This window comes from Rhodnius prolixus, unplaced genomic scaffold (genome assembly GCF_049639745.1).
Source record: "Rhodnius prolixus isolate KJV_2025 unplaced genomic scaffold, Rpr scaffold_8, whole genome shotgun sequence".
NCBI lineage: Eukaryota > Metazoa > Arthropoda > Insecta > Hemiptera > Reduviidae > Rhodnius > Rhodnius prolixus.
Window position 1 is genome coordinate 36,337,832 of NW_027411593.1, and position 20,972 is coordinate 36,358,803.

The window sequence follows — 20,972 nt, forward strand, 5'->3', positions numbered from 1 at the left end:
GACCCCCAAAAGGCACATCTACATAAAATTCCCAATCGAATGACACCTCATTCATGAAAATCGGTTCACGCGTTTAGGCGCTACGTTGTTTACAAAAAAGGTAACAACAAGAACAACAAGAACAACAAGAACAACAAGAAGAAGAAGAACAAGAACAAGAACATTTTTTGAAAAAGCGGTTTTTGCTCATTTTCGGCAACTTTTTTCTCGAAACCTATTAGATCTGGGTGGTTGCAAAAAAATTACAGTTATGAAGGAGGGTTTGGAGTAAGATTTAAAGAAAATTTGGGAATTTTATCTTTTATAGAAAAAGAGAAAAAAATTGTCAAAGTTGGGTGTTTTTCAACGTTACGCTTTTTCGTGCAGTTTTTGATGGTCAACCCTTATACAACTGTCCTACCGGACAGTTTTAATATTTTTCGCATTTATGCTCTCCAGAGTGCAGGTTTATTCATGTTAGAAAAAATTTACTTTTACTTTCGCGGAATTCAGCAGTAATACAGTCTACTACTTCTACAACAATATTTCTTATATTGGGGTAACACTTGTAATAATGGTAGAGCCAATTGAACGATTAAAGTAATGAAACAAAAAACTAAATTTTTTTAAAAATATTATTTAAATCTTTTCCTTTGTATCTGAAAAAGAAGTTTAATATTTTTGTTGTTTCAATTTGGATTAAATATTAAACATCAAACGTGCGTGTTAATTCTGTATCATTTTCCAATTACTTAAAGCTATATTTAGTCGAGCTGATGATTTTTAAATTCATTTTCATTAAATATACAGGTTTAAGTTCTTAAATAAATTATTTTAATCTATATATCAATGTTTTAATTCAATTACAATCAACAGTTATTTAATTTTTATGGATAATACTTTACCAATTGTTACAGTTGTTTTTCTCAAACTTCTAATTCAAGATCAAACTTAGTAAACACCGCTGATACTAGAGTACAGGCTGCAAAACTGTTTATCAATGGAAGCCAAGTGAAAAAGACGTAAAACATCTATCCATAATACATTTTGTTAGGAATCAATGAATAAAACAAGTATGTAGTTATTATATTTAATTTGTTTGTTCATTTGTAGCTAATGCATGCAAACTGCTCGAGTGCAACGACTAATTTAGCCGTTAGTAAAAGTTTTTAGTGTTCATCATTGGCCTTAGTCGTGATTAGCTTATAATTTTTTAATTCATTTTCATAGAAATAATTCCATAATAATGTTCTTAGATTATATGTGTTATTTTATTTTTCCAATCAAATTAATTTTATTCTAAAGGACTAAGTGTGTTTTATGGAAATTTATTTCATTATCATTGAATGAAAAGATTTAGGTTTTTTTTAAAAAAAGTCAATTCTTTAGGTTAATTACAGTTTTCTTTATTTAACTTATATAATATACATCAACTTGTTACAGATGTTTTTCTTTAGCTGCTTAATGCTAGGTAAAACTCACTAAACATTTTAATTGTTTAAATTACAATAAATAATGCTTTTCAGAATCAATGCTGGTGATTCCCAGAGTACTGGCTGCAAAACTGTTCATCAATGGAAGCCTAAGTGAAAAAGACGTGAAACATCAATCTCAACATACATTGGTTAGGAATCTATAAAAAAAAAGTAAGTTGTTATTGTACGTAATATGCATGTTTTTATCAAAATTAAAAAATTGCATATTAAAAAAAGTGTAATTTTGTTGCTAAAAAAAGTCTTGAAAAATTATTTAATTTATTTTTCTATTTAATGTGTTAATTAATATGAAAAAGAAAAAATTAATAATATTTTATTAATATTTGAAATTGATGAAGAAAATGCGAAAAAATAAAAAGGATAACCTAAAAGGAAGGTTACAGGGTCTAGAGAGTGGTAGAAGTAAAAAAGAAAACCTTGAGAGAAGGTTAAAAATGGCTGGCAGAGTCGTGAGAGTGTGCTAGAGCAACTGAACAGCTGGGCGATCTGGTGGGCACTGGCGATCAGGTGAGTTGACTGCCGCCATCTTGCTCTGGGAGGCTATATAACTAAGTTCGCTGGAAGGGTGGGGCAGGGCGGGGAGAACCGTCGAAGCGACAACATCTCCCGACCCATCATGATTCTTTGGGAGAGAGGTGATGAATGTTAGACTAGACTAGATAAGATAGTTTTGTTTGGAGCGACAGAGCGACCTTCCCCCCTGCATCACTCAAGTCGTACTGACGAAAATTTCCTCTGTTGCCGTATATATAGGGAAGGCTACAGCACTGTTATCTACTTTCTAACAAACAGCTGATAGGTGGCGCCCTCTGACGGATTTTTTTGGAACTAATTCTTTATTTCTCTTTTTTGTTATTTTTAACCTTTTTTAGCACTTCTTTTTGCATTTTATTAATTGAAATATATATTTTTTTCTTATTATTGAATATGTAAAAGAATAGAGATGCAAATAAATATTTTGTTTAAAAAAAATCAAAGGTTTTTTTTCATTCTCCTACTAGATCATTTTTTTCTTTATATAAAAGTAAAAAATTCATGCAAGATGGCAACATAAACATGCATATTACCTATTATAACTAAATAATACCTTTTGTTGGCTTTGATTCAGTTTTACAAAAATAAAAACGTTATTTATTCTGTTTCAAAGGAAAAGATAATTTTAAAAAAAAATACGATTAGTTTATGTTGCAATTCATAGAACGTATAAAATAATAGATAAGACTACCTGAAAAACAATCCCACACAGGCAGAGAGGTAAGTAGAGATTTCCTTGACTTCTTCATTCTCCAGAATAGGTTTAATGAGAATCTCCTAATATTTTCGGTTGGATATGAAGTAGGGTCCACAGAGATAATCATTTCCAGATGAAAGCTCAGCATTACTAGGCTGCTACTTGGTACATATAGGGAGGTTACAGCACTCCTATCTGGTGGCAAATATTTACGTTTCCTTTTGTATTTCATTAATTTATATGTACATTTCTTTAATAATACATTATAAAAACTATGTCCATGTAAATTATAGGACGTAAATAAATATATATATTTTAACTTAAAGGTTTTTGTTAATGATAAAACCTAATCCACTAAATAATAATCATTAAGACAAGAAAGAAAAATCTCGAATGAAAGTGGTATTAATTACTCTATTGTCGAATCTTACATAATTTAACAGTCATTTAATGAAAATATAAATAAAATAGTTACTAACTGGCTAGGTCACTTAGTTGAAAGAAAAGTTAATTTTACTTACTGAATAAGTAAGCCATGAAGACGCAAAATAGAGATGAAACTGAGACTTATAACAAGATTCGTTCAAATGTATTGAAATAGTTTATTTTCAAAGATTTAACAAATAAAATGGCAATTAACATGTTTGCAGTTATTTACGTCGTATATAAAAATGAATTCTAATAATATAAACACAATAAAAGGTTTAAGTAAGGGTATTTACTACCCAAAAATATAACAATGGAATGTTCACTCATCTAGAAATATAGGCCATCATTTTGTTTGAGAGAAAAACTCAAAATGTAAACCTTCGTGATGTAGAAGACGTTAGTGGTAACATGGGATCGAAGATTGAACCGCAGTATGGATTTTTCACTAGCTAAAATTAACCAACCTAAATTACTTGAAAAACTAGAAAAGAATACATATTTGAAATACAACAGAGAATAGATATCATAGTCACAAGTGATTTGAAAAGATAGATATAATAAAAATATAAAAACTGACATGCCCGCACAATCTAGCGGCAGAATTTGAAACTATATAACAATTTACAGTTCACAATTATTCCGCTAGTAGTGATCTAGGTATTATTTTGTCATTTTTAGCTTTTTAACTAAGAATATGCTCTTGTCATAGATAAAAGTTTTTTCTGTTAAAAAGAATTTAACTTATATTATCACGTTTGTTGGCAATCATAGAAAGGAGTAGAGCTTCAGTAATAATAAGTCTTAAGAACTAATGAGAAATAAATATTTTCTTACTTAATTCTCCAAAAGCCTGTCACCTCCGTCATTTCTATTCGAGGTAAGTAGAGATTTCCTTGACTTCTTCATTCTCCAGAATAGGTTTAATGAGAATCACCTAACATTTTCGGTTGCTGGATGAGAAGTAGGGTCCATAGAGATAATCATTTCCAGATGAAAGCTGAGCATTACTAGGCTGCAACTTGGTGGAGTAGGGTGAGGACAATAGTTGCTTTCCGACAGTCAAAGCGACATCTCCCTAACCATTACACTACATCATGATTTTTTGGGAGAGTATTAAATAATCACAATAAGACAAGAAAGAAAAATCTCTAATCCCATGTAACTTTGTGTTCAACACAGTAGCAAAGTGGTAATGGCTCTTTTTACAGGAGGGAGGGCTTTACACAACTACCAAAATGGAACGAGGCGACTAGCAAACGTACTTGAGAAATTTAAGCATTAATATTTATAAATATATTTATTTACCTGAATGAAAAGTGTATCGTGTATCGCTGATTTTGTCCCATTGTAGTGCACTATTTGTTGAATCCCTAATAAGTTGTGTACTTTTATCACTTATAAAACGATAATTAATCATTTTAAAAACATATTGGTTGGTTTATCCAACTTACTACTATGTTTCCGACTCACTCTATACTTGCTAACTGAGGAAGGTTACATACATGGTTATAAGATATCACATGGTGTTGGTGTGTAAGATATGAATATGTAAATGATCTGTAAATCATTTTTGGAAAAATAGTAAAATAAAATTAATGAAACTTAGTATGTATTTAAGCTTGCTTAATTTTTTTAATTTTAATAATTTCTTAGAATTGTATTTTATATGAGGGGGCGCTCTTATGTAAGCAGAAGACTGCATTATATCAAGTTCATTTGTACTTAGAAATATAGTAAAATTAAAAGAAATTATTATATATATGTGATATTATTTAATAAATCTAATGTAAGAATTTCATCTTAAAAGTTGCATGTATTCTCTGAAAAATGTTATTGTTAAATAGGATTCATTTATTCGCAAAATTATAAGTTGAAAATTTGAAACATGTTTGTTTTATATAAACTTATAAAAAAATTGTATAAATAATTTAAAAAAAATAAAAAACAAATTAGTTAAAAACATTATATTTATATTTATTTTTCCTTTCTACTCTGTATTAATATGAAAAATATAAAAATAAAACAAAAATAATTGATAATATTATATTAATCTTCAAAGATAATTAAGAATATACGAATGGTTTTGGAAAAATGCTAGTATAAACAGTGATTGTACCGCTTCCTGGGAGGGACAGCATAAACTAAAATTGATTTGTTACTAATTTTCATTACTATTACAATTAATTACCCTTTCTCTGTTTTTATTAAACAAGTCATTATGGCAGTTAGATGGCATTACGTAAGTGGTAATTAATGATACCGGAAGTGAGCTAAAATAAATTGTTTTATGTTGAGAAAAATACAAAAAAGAATCTTCCTTGTCGAGTGTCCAAAAGTACATCCAGGCTATATAGGTAAATTAATTTTGCAGGGAGGGAGGGTGGGAAGAATAATTTTTTAAGTTACTTTGATACAATTTATAAGATGTGACGACGTGTATATTGAGTGTGATACTTTCATCACCCTAATCAAATCTCTAGATCATGATTCTTAAGAAGAAAGGTGAAGAATGTTTGTTTGGAGCAAAGGCGCGATGTATCCCCCCCCACATCACTAAAGTCGTACTGAAGAGAATTTTTTTTGTTAACTAATATATATTGGCGCAGCAGTGCTGTCTGACGAATTTATTTAGAACTAATTTTTTATTTTTTAACTTTTTCAATATTTTACGCTCTCTGACGAATTTATTTAGGACTAATTTTTTATTTTTTAACTTTTTCAATATTTTACGCTCCCTGACGAATTTTTTTACAACTAATTTTTTATTTTTTTAACTTTTTCGATATTTTACGCTCTCTGACGATTTTTTTTACAACTAATTTTGATTTTTGATGTTTTTTATTCAAATCTCGTCAATTTTATTAAATATTATAGTTTTTTAAGCATTGCTATTTGCATTTTAATTATATTTTTTTTTAAAAAAACAAGGTTTTTCTTTATTTTGCTACTAAATAATACATTTTATTTAGTTTTTATTTTTTTACATATCATAAAACATAACTTTACAATATGAATTCCTAAAGTTAAGTATATTATAAAACAAAGAATTCGTTTTATTACTCTTTACGTAATACACTTATTAAATAATTGATTCATGACAAAACTATTAATAATTTCTATTTTTTAAATTTATGTCTATAATGCAATGACTTTTACTTTTTTACTTAATTTGATGAACAGTTTTGCAGACGATACTTTAGTATTAACGGTTTTATGTACGGATTCAAAGGAAAAGATTAATAACCAAAAAAAGTATTAGTTTTTGTGGTAAAACTTCATCGCATTAAATAATGGATAAAACTATCTGAAGGTCATTTCCACAGGCAAAGTGGTTAGAAAATTTTATTTGTAACCAGAGAATAGACGAAGATAGACTTTGTAACCAAAATAATGGAAACCATTGATAAGGTGTAATCCAGTTAAAATAATCAACTAAAAAATATATAAACAATTTAAGAAAAAAGTTACTTTCCCTAAAATCTCTTTTCCATTTAGAGGAGTTTGTTTGTAATAGAAGAAAGCATTAATTTTTAAATAATATCTTAAAAACTGCCTATTTCAAAATATCACTATGTATTATTTATTTTACGGGAATGAAAAGTGTATCCCTCATTTTGTCCACTGTACGGCACTATTTGTTGAATCCCTAATAGGTTTTGTACTTTTATCAATTATCAGACGATCGATAATTAATCAGTTTAAATACAGATTTGTTGGTGTCCCCCACTTGCAACTGTTTCCGACACACACTACACTTGCTAACTAGGGAAGGTTACATACATGGTTACAAAATCTCATATGGTGTTGTGTGATATTAATATTTTAATTAAAATATTTTCATTTTAAAATGTAAATGAGCCAAACATTTTTTTAAAAATAGTGAAATAAAATTAATGAAACCTTGTACCTATTTAAGTCTCAAGTAAGAATGAATTTGTTTTTAAAGGTATTTTAAATGAGGGGCCCGCTTATATAAGCACAAAACACTGAATTAGACCAAGTTCATTTGTACTAGGAAATATTGAAAATTAAAAGAGACTATCATAAATATTGATAAATATACCTAAATATGTAATATTTCTTAATAAATAATTCTAAAATATTAAAATCTGGAAAATCTTCAACAATAATAAACAAGCAAAATACTAAAATAGTCACGCTTTTTATTTCATTTTTTGTATTATAGTGATACAGTAAACTTTGCTCAACTCTCTCTTTATTTGGACCGTAATTACCTACTTTAAATAACGCATTCGATATAGTTAATTTTGTTTTTTTAGATGGCTTTGACTGGATAATAGAAAAGAGCACTTCATTAGTAACTTAAATTTAATTCACATTTATTGCAAGATGGTATAAATCTTACTAATTCTCATCCACATTGAATGTGTTATTTTGTAGTTCGTCTTAAAATCTTAATTTCTTTTTCATTTTGAATTAACCTGATTCCCCAGCATTGGTGGCATCTGAGATTGAAGATGAATATGAAAATCCCTTCCAAAAATTGAATCGTTATACTTTATGTGCAAATACACGTCATTAAGATACAAATCAAATCCAAGTGAGTTCTCTCGTACAAAATTTAAGAATTTATTTCATTCATATTGCGTTGAGACGCTTCTCATATTTAAATTTAACATCTCTTCATTGAACTCAATAAGTTTATTTCAGTTTTTATTGCCAGTTTAAAATTAATCAATTATTACTTTTGTAGTCGACCTATACGTCTATATGATAACTGCAACAAATTCAGTAAAGGTAGAGATAAGTTTTTAAATGAACTAGAGTAAGTACTCTAGAATGAAGCGCGTCAATTCCATATTGTAAAAAATGAAAATCAACTGGCATTTATTAGTCAATCAAAGGGATAAAAAAAAACCTAGAAAAAAATGGGAAGTGTATTTCATATCAGAACTTCTCAGAACTACCTGAATTAATTAAAACACCAGAACAACGTAAACACACTAGTGCGCAGCAATATCGGCAGCTCTCAGAAGTTGCTTGTTGCCTTCCCTTAAAAATAAATAAGGAAATATTACGAATTTCTTGATAAAACTTTATTTAATCCATAGCACAAAAATTAATATATACACATAACCGCACAGAACATTATATATAAGAACAATTTAAAAAATGTAAAAAGGAAGAAAATAAAATGACAATTCAAATTAACTGATTGGCATTCGAAATAATATTTTAAAAACTACGATCAATATTACAAAGTAGAGTTAAATAAAATTTTTGGAAGAAATATTCAAATTATCAATTATTGATTTTACAGTTATTATATAATTATTGATATTATAAAAGCACATTTTTTCTCTCTGGAGAAAATAAAAACTATTTAATCCCTTTTTACAAACATCCAAACAGTACATAATGTCTGGTCATATGTATAAAAATAATAATTGAAATTTAATCTTAATTTTTTGGCAGTGCTTTTATGAAAGACAAACGTTTCGTTTACAACTATTATGGCCAACTATTTCTTGTTACATTATTCTTTTCGTTAAACATTCTCTCAAGAAATTAGAGAAAGTATTACGATCTAAAATTAGAAGAAAAAATTTTACTTTTATAATGAATAGATATAAAATATGACAGTTCTGTAGCCTTGCTGCAATTTTGAACATGAAAAATGAAATCACCTAATCTAAGAATATTTCATGTACTATTTTTTGACTACAATTCACATTTCGTAATTGAAACATGGATATAATGTTACAATAAAAACGAAACTGTTACACAACGACAGAAAAATAAAATAAAGAAGAAAATGTGATTAGAAGTTTTCTTAGCTAATGTCTTTTAAAAACACTACACCTAGTTTCTTTTAATTTAAAATAATAATAAAAAAGAACCAAATTTATGTACAAGACAATGTAATAAACATATAAGCAAATAAAAATTTTTGAATAACTCTATAACGATATATATAATATTAATCAATCTTTTATAAGAAGAAAATAAACATAAATTATATCGTATAATTTAGGTGAATGGCAAAAGTAAAAGAAGTCAACAAATGACTTAATTTATTATTTTTCGACAAAAACTCGAAAAAAAAAGCTTTAACTGAAAGAAATTTTTTGAGCATTTCTCCTTAAAAATGGTATAAATATATTTACCATTTCATATTTTCTCTTTAAACCACAATATAAATTTTTATTTTTAAAGATCCCTTTAAATATTTCAATTTTACTTTTTTATTGAGATCATTTAATATATGGCGCATATATTTTAAGCTTTTATTTTGAAATTAGTAAAAAATTTTAAAAAAGTTTAGAAAAAACAAAACACACCTAATATACTACAAAGCGGTACAGTCCCCAATTAAAATATCATGATCACAAAAGCATTTTGTTTGGTTTATAAAGAATATAAAATTAGTAACAAGAAGAAATGCCAGAGAAAGAATTTCTTCCCACTTGTTCTCTATTGTCTATGGCAACTTTTCGTTTCCGAAGAACTAGTTGTATGAATCCAATAGAAACATAGAAATGTTATATGACCCTCCTCCGAAACTTATTTACTAAATTTCTAGGACTCGAAAAATTTCTTATTTGGAGGTTGGTGCTCAGGTTTTGTGAAATTGGGGAAGCGAGTCGGAGGAAATTCGTTAGATACTTATATGCTTTTTAAGCATAAAAAAAAAATCATTGGGCGACAACAAACGGAAAAAACCGCGAAAAATGTGAAGGTCGAGCGAAGCTCCCTTAAGCAACCTCTTCGCGACATTCAATACGTAAACACGCTTCTGTTCTAAGGCTTTTGATCGCCCATACCTACAGGGACGAACACTTTCAACATATTGTGTGTAAATATTACACATTATGTGTGAAAACAAAACTACATGTTTTAGAATTATTAACAATAAAAAGTATTTATCTCAATTATTTTTCCCTCTTATTGAACTTAATTACCATCAAAATGGGGAGTTATTTTTGCCAGAGTAACTATCGAATTCGCAGAGAAAATCAAGTTCTGATAATATTTTCATTACAGTATAAATACTGTCCGATTTTCAGAATATTTATTCTGAAGATACTATTTCCGCCCTACGTCAAGACTCGACAAAAAATAAAATAAGATATTGCAAGTATGCACTGAACGTGTATTGATTAGGAAAAAACAATTTATACCTGCGCAAGGGAATGGAGATTTGTTTCTCTAGGCCAGGTGGGGAAAAATTACAATGTTTCTCTGAGTGAAAAAACATTCCGGGAAATTACTGCGGGGATTTGAACCGAACGAGCTGTAAGCAGAATGAACCATTCTGCGATTTTTCCAGCCGTGAACACTTATTTTCTTACCTTCCATTTTTAAATGTCAGTTTAGGGGCGGTAGAAAAATTAGTTTTGTACCAATCAAAAATATCATCGCTGAGGTAACTGTGAAAGTACATCTATAAGGATAACTTTGAAAATATTGCAAATCCCTGCAAGTTTCTCAATAATCTGGAGCTGCTGGTAAAATGGGCTACCAGACAAGAATTATCTTCATCCAAATTATTTTAAATTAAGCATTAGAAATAGAAATGAGGCTGCAGTTTTCAACCCTAATCCCTGTAGCAATGGGGGTCGGCCTACGAATTACGAATAGTGGAATTACTTATAATCAGCTTTAGTCAATTATTATTGTGCCAAGCATGATGGTGGACGGTTAAATTATTGTGATTACACACTTTTCTTTCCCTAAACGTCATAAAACCTTTTTCCCTTTTTTTAATAAGAAAAAAGGAAAGATGATGTTAGCTACAAGCTTGAATTCAAGTAGGAAGCAAGATTCTTCTCTGCTAGTTCGTCAGTTTATATTGCTGTTCTCTTGTTTCATCGGATGTTTTGTGATTGTGACATTTTAAAAGAGAACTTTTTTTTCCCTTCTTTTCAAATCACAGAAACCATTCCACTAGTAACAGAGATCAAAAGTTTAATTTCATAAATTATTTATATTTCCTAAATAAATTTAAGAAAAACTAAGTCTTTCATCTAATGGTAATAATTACTATTTTAAAAGACAATACTTTAAATCTCTTATGTAGAGCATTTTTGTTACCAACATTTGATCTATTTTTAAATGTCTTATATAGTGTTTATTTTGTCATCATGTTCCAAAATTCCTTTCGTATTTTTTAAATTTATTTCACAAAGTATATAATAAACATCAACAGAATATATAAAACAAATAAATACATGATATAAATTTAAATCCAAAAGGGAGGAACAAGATTTATGAAAGACAAAGGTTATCACGACAGGCATTATTAAAAATATATTCATTTATTAATTTTTATATAATATATAATAATCCTCTATAAAACTAATAAATAACCGAAATAATAAACAATTTTTTTTTTTTTAACTAAAGCAGATACTACGCTGCCTTATATGGCTGCCTTAATATCCTATAAACAATATTTATTATAATTGTTCTATAAATTCGATACAATGGATCAAATACTTGCTCGATTCAATTTTATTATAAGTAGAAAAATTCATACTAACCTTAGACTAAAAGAAAATAAAATAAAGAAAATAAATAAATTTGCTAATATTCATAACTGAATGGCAAATTTTTAAGGTAATTTGGACTTGCTCATTAGTTTGGAAATAAAAATAATTTACTCGAAACTATAAACAATGAATAACTTAATTCACTTCTAAAACGTGACAAGCTTTAAAGTTGACATTTTGGCATAAATTTTTAACGTCTTTTAGAAAAAAAAAGAAGCTTAAAAATGGTTAAATTGAAATTTGAGAAATTAGGTTAAAACCTAATAAAAATAAGTGTTGGGGCCACCGTTTAAATTTTTTATTTATCCTTTTAAATAATTCATTACAATTGAAATTTGGTAATGTTATTCTTTATTTATAATAGACTTTTAAAAAAATTAAATAAAAGTAGGGAGTTATAGCAAATATGTTTCAAAAAATAAGACAATTTTATAAACATTTAGTAAACTTAGATGTACATAAAATCATTTTTCTATGGTTTTTGAAGTGAATTTAGATCAAAAAGAGAGTATTTTTTAAACGCCTATGTATTACATTCATTTTGATTCATTTAATCATTTTGTGGCTATTATTTTGTATTATTTTTTTTTTAGTTATGAACAGAAAATTCTATTAGTAATTTCTATCTTGATTTTAATGGAATACGTGATGGATTTCTGGTTTCTAGTAATAATTTTTGAATATAAAATAAAATTCATTAGTTATTCGGACATAGGAGAGCATTTTTTCGCTATCTAGCTTTTAGACTTGTTTTATGTATAATACTATCTTTAGTAATATGTTTTTATATAACGATGGAATTGCATCGCGATGTACTATTTAACTCTCCTAAGTTGGAATAGAAATAAAGAAAACAAAAAACAAATAGAAAAAGGTAATTTTGTACAGGAAAGATGAGGAGCTTAATCCATCTTAATTCTAGTATTCTACGTCACACTTTAGGTCTGAAATATATATCTCTTATCAGGGTAGAGTTTACGCTTGGCACTTGTTTCTGTTGATGTTGTTCTATAAACCTATCATTATATGATTCATAATCAACGGCCACTGAGCGACATACCATCGTCATCATTTTCAACACATCAGTAGTTTCATGACGTTCACTTAATACGCGGCATAATGTCTGGATGAACCATGTACCGTTCTCTGGATTACGCCATGAATAGAATCCTGAAATAGAAATAATGATCTAATTATTAAATAAAAGTAAAGTAATACTTATTTTTTCAGACTGGCTTTACGTCCAATTACCGAATTAGGTGTCGTAGAGGGAGGCGACAAAATCATGTATTTTATTATAAATTTCTCATATAAATCTTGAATAAAATCCAAGGCCTAGACCGGGAATTGAATCCAGTACCACTACACATCTTAGCTTTGCGGGCCTACCTTCTAACTGCTCGTCTACCGTGGCGCCTTTAATTGTTAATATAATTTTCGAAATCTTAAAAATCGTCCAAACATTTTTTGACGCTAACAAAATTTTGACACCGAGATGTATAGGATTACATGGAAATACACGTTTGAGGTCCCCGGCCCTCTCAAACAGTAGTTTTATTTTTTAAAAACAACCGGTTTTAGAAAGTAGTCTCTTTTTCCATCTCTCTCTAAGAGCGATTTGTTGAACAAAACTAAGAATACTCACTATTCTAGTACTTTTCGACCTCAAGTGTGATAAAACACAGTGAGCACAACTGTACACGGTTGACTTGAACATTTATTTGCACTGCTTGCCGTTTAAAAACTTATACTTAGCACTGAGAAAGTCACAAGTTGGATGCAAAATTTACCTTGAATGCTAAGTGTTATTTCATTTCCTTCAACATTTCTAAATCAAAAGCAAAGTTAAATGGAACTAACAAATAAGTAACTTCAATTAATGCGGACTTTATCTCCGAAATCAATTATGTGACCACAAAATATTTCGCATTATCTGAAACTCTGCCCTGGTATAACCATGTGGCAATATCTGCTACTCCGCCCTGGTTAAACCACGTTAGCAACATTTGCAATAGCATTCACAAATAGTTATATCAGTTTAGTAAAGTAATCGCTTATTTTTTTACAGGCTGGGTTTAACGTTCCACTACCAATTAGGTATATGAGTTAAAACTTCGTAAAGAAATTTGTTACCTATATTCATTCGTAAGCAATGTTAGCACTCTGATCACGTATTATAGAACGCATCATAACACCACGGTACTAAACTTCTTTTGAACTTGTTTAATGTTGAGTAAACAACATAATTGTTAGTATCACCGACTCGAAGGTGGTAGGTTTTGCAACAAATACGTCATTCTTAAGAATAATTACAAAAGAAAATAATTCAATGTGAGGTCAGGTATTATCAGCAGGAATTCTACGTAACCTCAGCGTCCTATCAGGTGATAGGATTTTACAGGTATTAAGCAGGTTATATTATGAAGAACCTTTACACATCAAGAGTTCGTATAGATTAAGTTTAGAGGCACCGCTCACAGTATCCTCCAAAAATAAATAAATAAATAAAATAAAAATGGATTATTTAGAATAGCAAAACTCACATAATTTTTTTTTCAATAAAAATATACGAGTACGATTGAAAACCTGCCACCATTAATACTGTTTACATGGAGACTAGCTAAATTCGCTTAGACAAGAGAAATTGTTTTTCCTGTTTTATCAACAATTCCAATTTAGTAGAAACCAAGTTATTAATAGTAAGATAAAAGACAGGTAGTAGCTGCGCTCTCCTGTCCAAGTTTCTCTCTTCATTAATTTGAAATTGGTGGTGCCACGAAAAAGTAGCAGGGTCTAGTATTTAGAATTGGATGTGTAACCTGGCTGCCTAAATTTGGAGGGCTTCTTACGAGGCGATTACAACCTGCATTGTACAACAAATCGTAGCCCTCATAGTTTTCATGCCGACTTAATCTAACCTTATGTCAACTTATAAGTCAGCGAACATCTTCACACGGTAAACTCCGAAGGTAGGTCCAATGGCTGTGTAACAAGAAGAGAAGAAACTTTTCTTAAATCCTGTCAGATTTCAATACATCGCTAGTTTGTGTTTTGAGTCCTCTGACACTTGGCTACGAGTGAAGACAATTAGAAAAAAAATGACCATTGGTAAAAAGATCCTGGGACCTCGAAAAAATTGCTTGATCAATTACACTAATCAAGAGAATTTAACGTCAGATTCCAAATAAGATAAAATAAATATTAAAGAAAACAAAAATTACATACCTTCAACAGTACTGAACACAATAAGAAAATCAGCCATTTTGGGTATCTTGTAAGAATCTCCGCTGGCTCCATCAGTCTGAGTTCTGTTACTTATTAATCGCACACCACTGTCGAAATTTTGACCTCGACAAGCCTGTAATATAACAGTAATAATAAAATGTATTTATACAGAATGTATAAGTTACATGAGGAGAATTATAGGGACGAATTCTAAGTAAAAAAATTACATGAAATTATTATGAATAAGAATAATTAGAAAATTCTTAGTAAATTCTCTTATAAGAACATTAAATTAATCAGTAAATTTAAGGATATTTAAAAAAAATGTATTCAAAATTTCTTTGTGGAGGAAAAAATATAAGAATTCAGCTTAAAACTTAAAAAATTTAATTTTGCATAAAATAATTTAATAACAGCTTAGATATTGCTTCATTGAATGTCTTATAAAATGATTCTCAATTTGAAATTTATAATAGACCTAAGATAAAAATAATAAATGAAAACTATCGGGCTTTACAAGATTTTTTAAATTATCACCTTTGTTCTGTTAACAATACTCAAAAATATAACATAAAGATAATGGCAACAATGTGTTTTTTATACGATATAATTAAAGCTTTCTATTTCTTTTAAATTATAGTTTACATTTTTGTTACAATTAATGAACGATATAATTGCCATCCTCTGAGCACGGGGATATAACTGGGGATTTATTAAAAGGCCTTTTCCTTCACAATTTTGCCGCCTCTCAGTTATGCCATTTTGAATTAAGAACAACTGGGGCGACGAACTTCATTTAAATTGCCTACGCTATCATAATAATAATAATAATAAATGCAATAGTGTACCTGAATAAAGAACAGTTTAGGTTTGCCAGCCAATGTTGGACAACGATCAGGTGTAAATGGTTGCCAAAGTTCTCCCACCCTGTATAAAACATCTCTAGCGTGAAGATAGTTCGATTCCACACCGTGAGTCAAAACAGTGACGACCAGGCAGTCACAATCTGTGTAGTCTTGTTGGGCCACTGATAATACAATAGAACTTAATGAAACAAAGATTGACAATAAAAACAATAACTTCATAAAAAATGATACAAAAAAAAATCGTTAGGTTCGTTAACTAAAATTTGTTAATTTCTACATGAAAATAAAATAACGTTCAAACTAACAGAATAATTATTTATTTCTTCATTCAAACTTCTTCTATCACTCGTCATATGAAATACCTGAGCTATCTCTACAATTTTGGGCCATACTTTACTGCTCCCCACCTTTAAGGACCAATGACTTTCCTGCAATGCGGCTGTTTACTCCCTTTGTGCCTAATCTCTTCCTCGAAGAGTAACCTTACTTTAGGTGCGTCAGCATTAGGCCATTGAAGCCCAGAGCTTTGTTAGAGCCTCTGCATAGTGTCCATCTCCCCAGTGATCTAAGAAGCCCTAAGGAGGGAAAATTTAAAAGTCGGAAGCTGGATTCTAACCAGGGATTTTCGCGGGGAAGTCCAGCACGTTAACCATCCAGCTTAAACTCTGCCCTAGGTCCCTTGTTCATTGTTTTTCATTTGTATGACTTCAATAACTTTTATGCTTTCGTTATTGACATTAGATAAGTTACTTTGATTCTCCAAGAACTTCTGGAACACCCGGCCAAAGTTGTCTCTGACATTACTGCGAAAATATCATACGCAACCATTAAGATTACCAATCCATGTTACATAAAGCCATTTCGGTGAGTTTACACCTCGTTTCTTTTTTTCAAGATACAGGTAGCAAAGATGAAAAACAAGGACTGTCTTTGCCTTAGTCATGAAGTCCTCTATCTTCAATTCATCATCAACCTGATTGATAGAGGAATTTTCACCAACCTAATTAGTTTACCTTTTTCAGACAAATTCCAACTAGCTAACGATAAAGGATAACGATTTTCGAATTAAAAAATACCACTTCTGATTCAAAAGAGAGAATATCTAGAAATATAGAGAAAAACTAAGACCTACATTATATTGTCAATATCTTACTTCGTGAAACATTAGAAATTAACCTATTCAAACTAACAGAAAGTAACTAAGTATGAGAATTAGATGAGACATTATAACAAATTTTTTTCCTCTAAAAATAATTTAAGTTACAAATATTCTTATTTGTATACACTTTCACTGAAATAATTATATACTTACAATTTGCGATAGTCGCTCTAAGTTTGTCTAACTCTAAATTATTGTGCACTTCAACTTCGAATCCTAACAACTGGTATGTATTCTGCAGAGCACTAACATCATAGTCGGACCCCTTTCTTGTCGGCTCTGATCTGAAATAAGAAGAAAGTGTAATCTAAACAAGAAGGAACATCAAATAACTGGGAATTTAATTAGTTTTTTATTTTATATTGTTATTGTTATTTAAATACTATTATAATAATAAATATATATTATTACGTTCTCATTACGACTTTATACTATTTATAAATTTTTTACACTATTGTTATTAGAATTAAATTCTTGGATTATTTAAATTCTTTTTATAATTTAACACGAATCTATATTTAAAGTTCATCCCTATCTTATTTACTTTACTTCAAATTAGATTATTTAGATTCTATTAGGGCGGCTTTTAAAGGCCTACGCCACCGCGACCCAATAGTTCTAATGTGACTCAATTAGGTAATTTACAAATTACTTAAGTTTACATTTTCAATTAAAAGATTATACGTTTTTCAACAACTTGAACACGTTATTTGATAGTCAAGCGTTGTAACATTGTAATCAACAAGCTTTACCTCATTAGAAAGCTGTATCACACAACCTTAGGCTAGAAATTTCCAACTGTCTTTTTTAAGGTTTCTTTAGTGCCTAACAAGATGATGGAATATGTGTGATAGGCACTCACAAAACAAAACATATAACATATGTTGTTTTAAAAAGAACTAGAATTCGTACTCATCAGATCGTATATTTCTATACTCACATTTGTAACAAACTAGACATTAGAAACCCGTAAACAATTTTTTAAAAAAGGTAAAAGAGTCTCGAGTCTGTTTTACAGCTTTCAATTTTTATTGTAGATGTTGATCCTCTTTTTTAGTGGCTGATCCAATAATCCAAATGGAAGAAAGATTATTGCCTATTTCAGTCATAATTTTTTATTATTTTTAATTAACAACAATTTTATTAAACCCTTTTAAGAAAAATGGTGGGTATTATTTGTACCTACGCATTTTCAGAAATGAACAAAAGAAAATTTTTTAGTAGACTAGTTTCTTTTTACCTGCATATATTTCTATTTTATGTTGTTTATTTATTATTTCTTGGCTTAAAGTAACTGCTAGGCGCTTTACAGGATTAATGGGATTAACATTATTCATCCTTTTCTTGATTAACATGCCTTCAATCTGTTTAGTATGTAATTAAATGTTGAAAGACATTCGAAAACTTGCCAGGTACAAGTGATATAATTCACATGTTCATGTCTAGTCCACCCACCGCTTTGCTCGCCGCTCTATGTTTCCACCCGCCGCTTTGCTCGCCGCTCTATGTTTCCACCCACCGCTTTGCGCGCCGCTCTATGTTTCCACCCTTAATGGACTAAATTTCAATTAACCCTTCAGTATTAAAACTATTTAGATAGTAAAACGACATAATGTGCGGAAATGGCACCACAGTAATACGTACTCTGAATGCACAAATAAAGACGCCCCAAAACAAATAAATTTAAAGTAATCTGTCAGAACTATTTCCCAAGGAAACACAATAAAAGTGAATCTATTTCAGAAAATGTTTTTTCCGGAAGGTTTTAATTTTGAATGTTATTTTCAAATACAAATTCTGTTCAAAGTTTAATAAAGAAAAACAAAAGTCCAACAATACCAATTTAGGTGCGTGGACGGAGGCAAAAAACAATAAATTTCTCACATTAATAATTAAATAAAATCCAAGTCTAGAGATTGGGAATCGAACCCATTATCACAATACATCTTAGTTTTGCAGGTCTAGTCTCTAACCGCTCGGCTACCGTGGCACCTGTTCTTAGTTCAAATAATTTGTCACCTAAGTGGAAATAATAACCCACAAAGAACCGCAAAATTACAATTTTAATCAATATAGTACCTGAACTCTTCGTTGTTGAATATGATAGCCAAGCCTCTTCGAGGGTGTGACATATTGTATTCCTCGCTATCTCTTCGTACAGGCATGCGAGCTTCAACTGTCATGTTGTACTTGTAACTAGTAAATATTGTAAAACAACAATGTAAATAAATAATTAAGAAGTAAAACATTTAGATTTATTAACTGAAATAAGGTTATTCAGAATTACTTACAGATCGTAAGTTGAATGAATTTCGTTATGTCCGGTAGTCTGCTGAGGAGGACTGGTGGGTTTAGCATCTGTATGATCTCCCCATTTGGCTCTCCTAATGCCAATGTCTGTTTGGTCGGAGCACGGCGTACGGAAACAGGACCAGATCGGTTTGTAATGCAACAAAGTAGGTGGACTTATTACTCCTCCAAAGCCAATGCTTCCTTTAATTAAAAAAATAATTCACTTGTTTTACTTTAAAAATAAATATATTTCAAGTAAGTGTAATCGCCTTTTTTTTCAGGCAGGGCTTAACGATTAACTAATGGAATAGGTATATTTCAAGTAAATAATATTTTCAATATAAAAGGACTTTTACCAGATGCTGATCCTCCACTGCCGCTAACGTAACCAAAGTCAGAGCTGGGCGTCACTGGTGGTGAACCAACTGATCCAATTGTAGCTCCACTTACGCTGCTAGTTGAATTACAACCACTGAGTATTGTGGAATCTGGCACAGGATTCTGGTAATCTAATGGTGACTGAACGGTGAGATAATCTGGAAAGAAATGATGATCTTTCGAAGGACTACTGTCGCCGATAGAATCAATTACATCAGATATACGCCTGGTACGTGGTTTTCTAACACTAGTCTCAGTACTGGCATCATCCAAAAATACCTGCAAGTATATATACCAAATTTATAGCGAGCAAGGAAGAGATTTAAGTAGAGAGTCAGAGATAGAGGTTAGAGGAGAGCAAAGAGTAAAGATATACCTCATCATCACCATCGTAGCTGTTACTGAAGACATTTGTAATGTACTCAAAATCTTGGTACACGTCTCTGGAGATATCGCTTTCAGTCTCATAGTCAGTCACTCTTTGAGCTCGGCTTCCAGTTTTCTTGATCTTTATGCTCCTCACAGCTGTTTGCTCTTCTTCTTCCTCCATTATTAGCTCCGTTCTCTGAGAACAGTTTAAAAAAAAATTATCTACATTTATTTAGGAATGCTTAAAGAAGTTGCAATCAACGTATAAATTTCACAATAATTAGCAAATTAATTAATATATTATTTTCAAAATCTGGTATTTATTAATCATATTTCAATTTTTTACCATGTTATCAAAGAAGAGCACGCGATAGGTTATTTTTATGTATTTTTTCATCCCCTTTCTACTAAAAATATTGCCAAAACAGAAAAGCTAGTATTTTTCTTAATATTGTGAAATAAATAGTTTTCCGAGTGATTTTTCTAAGAAAAATCAAATGTTAAGAGCTATAGATGTTCTCAAGCATACACAAAATGGCTAAAAATTAATTTTGCATCTGTTACAAACAAGAATATTTAATAATTATTTGGTAATTTTGCGTTTAATTACCAAAAAAATTGGAAACCTCCTGCCACATATTTAAGTGATCAATATCTTTCATGTAAAGGATCAAACTTATTCCTTAATTTATCAAATAATGCACTTTACTCAACTTGTAAGGCATGTACTATGCCTTCAAAGGTGCCTCCTCTTGCTCGCAATCCAGGTTAGCCTGGAGGTTATCAACTGCTCTCTATATCTGAGGAGGCACCTTTGAAGGTATATTAAAATATTAGAGACATTATAAACGTTTAAAATATACAAAATATACTCTTCGAAAGCCACGAAGATTTCATTTATCTTTATATCAAGTCCTGCAGAAAGACAGGCGGGGACCCCAAAATCTCAAAAAAAATTAAGATAAGTATTGTTGTTTCATGTTTAATTTATAACAAATTATAGTTTATAACAAAATACAATTCACAGCATATTTG

At 29.9% G+C, this 20,972-nt stretch overlaps 2 protein-coding genes across 6 annotated transcripts in view; both read right to left on the minus strand.

Moving 5' to 3' along the window:
* Positions 1 to 1,369: 1,369 nt before the first annotated feature.
* LOC141451389 (uncharacterized) lies at positions 1,370 to 5,056 on the minus strand. 3 transcript variants are annotated; one of them, XR_012456733.1, is made up of 3 exons: positions 3,970 to 4,424; positions 2,701 to 3,584; positions 1,370 to 1,612 (listed from the first exon to the last, which is right to left on the minus strand). XR_012456733.1 is itself a non-coding variant. In XM_074122716.1 (3 exons), the coding sequence occupies exons 1-3, from the start codon at positions 4,550 to 4,552 to the stop codon at positions 1,605 to 1,607; spliced, it is 321 nt and encodes a 106-aa protein (XP_073978817.1). In that variant the 5' UTR covers positions 4,553 to 5,056; the 3' UTR covers positions 1,370 to 1,604. The 3 variants fall into 3 exon arrangements, 1 of the variants encoding a protein (XP_073978817.1); XR_012456734.1 differs by having other exon boundaries at positions 2,701 to 2,901; positions 3,970 to 4,420; XM_074122716.1 differs by lacking the exon at positions 3,970 to 4,424 and adding an exon at positions 4,441 to 5,056 and having other exon boundaries at positions 2,701 to 2,901.
* A 935-nt stretch (positions 5,057 to 5,991) lies between these two features.
* Positions 5,992 to 20,972, minus strand: part of LOC141451384 (caspase-1-like) — a 41,518-nt gene continuing 26,537 nt past the window's right edge. For all 3 annotated transcript variants that reach the window (XM_074122709.1, XM_074122710.1, XM_074122708.1), the window contains exons 2-9: positions 19,945 to 20,133; positions 19,547 to 19,847; positions 19,190 to 19,391; positions 18,978 to 19,094; positions 17,052 to 17,182; positions 15,722 to 15,900; positions 14,874 to 15,006; positions 5,992 to 12,818 (exon numbers count right to left, since the gene is read on the minus strand). In XM_074122709.1, the coding sequence (XP_073978810.1) occupies positions 12,580 to 12,818; positions 14,874 to 15,006; positions 15,722 to 15,900; positions 17,052 to 17,182; positions 18,978 to 19,094; positions 19,190 to 19,391; positions 19,547 to 19,847; positions 19,945 to 20,133 (1,491 nt within the window). In that variant the 3' untranslated portion in view covers positions 5,992 to 12,579. The remainder of the gene's footprint in view (positions 12,819 to 14,873; positions 15,007 to 15,721; positions 15,901 to 17,051; positions 17,183 to 18,977; positions 19,095 to 19,189; positions 19,392 to 19,546; positions 19,848 to 19,944; positions 20,134 to 20,972) is intronic.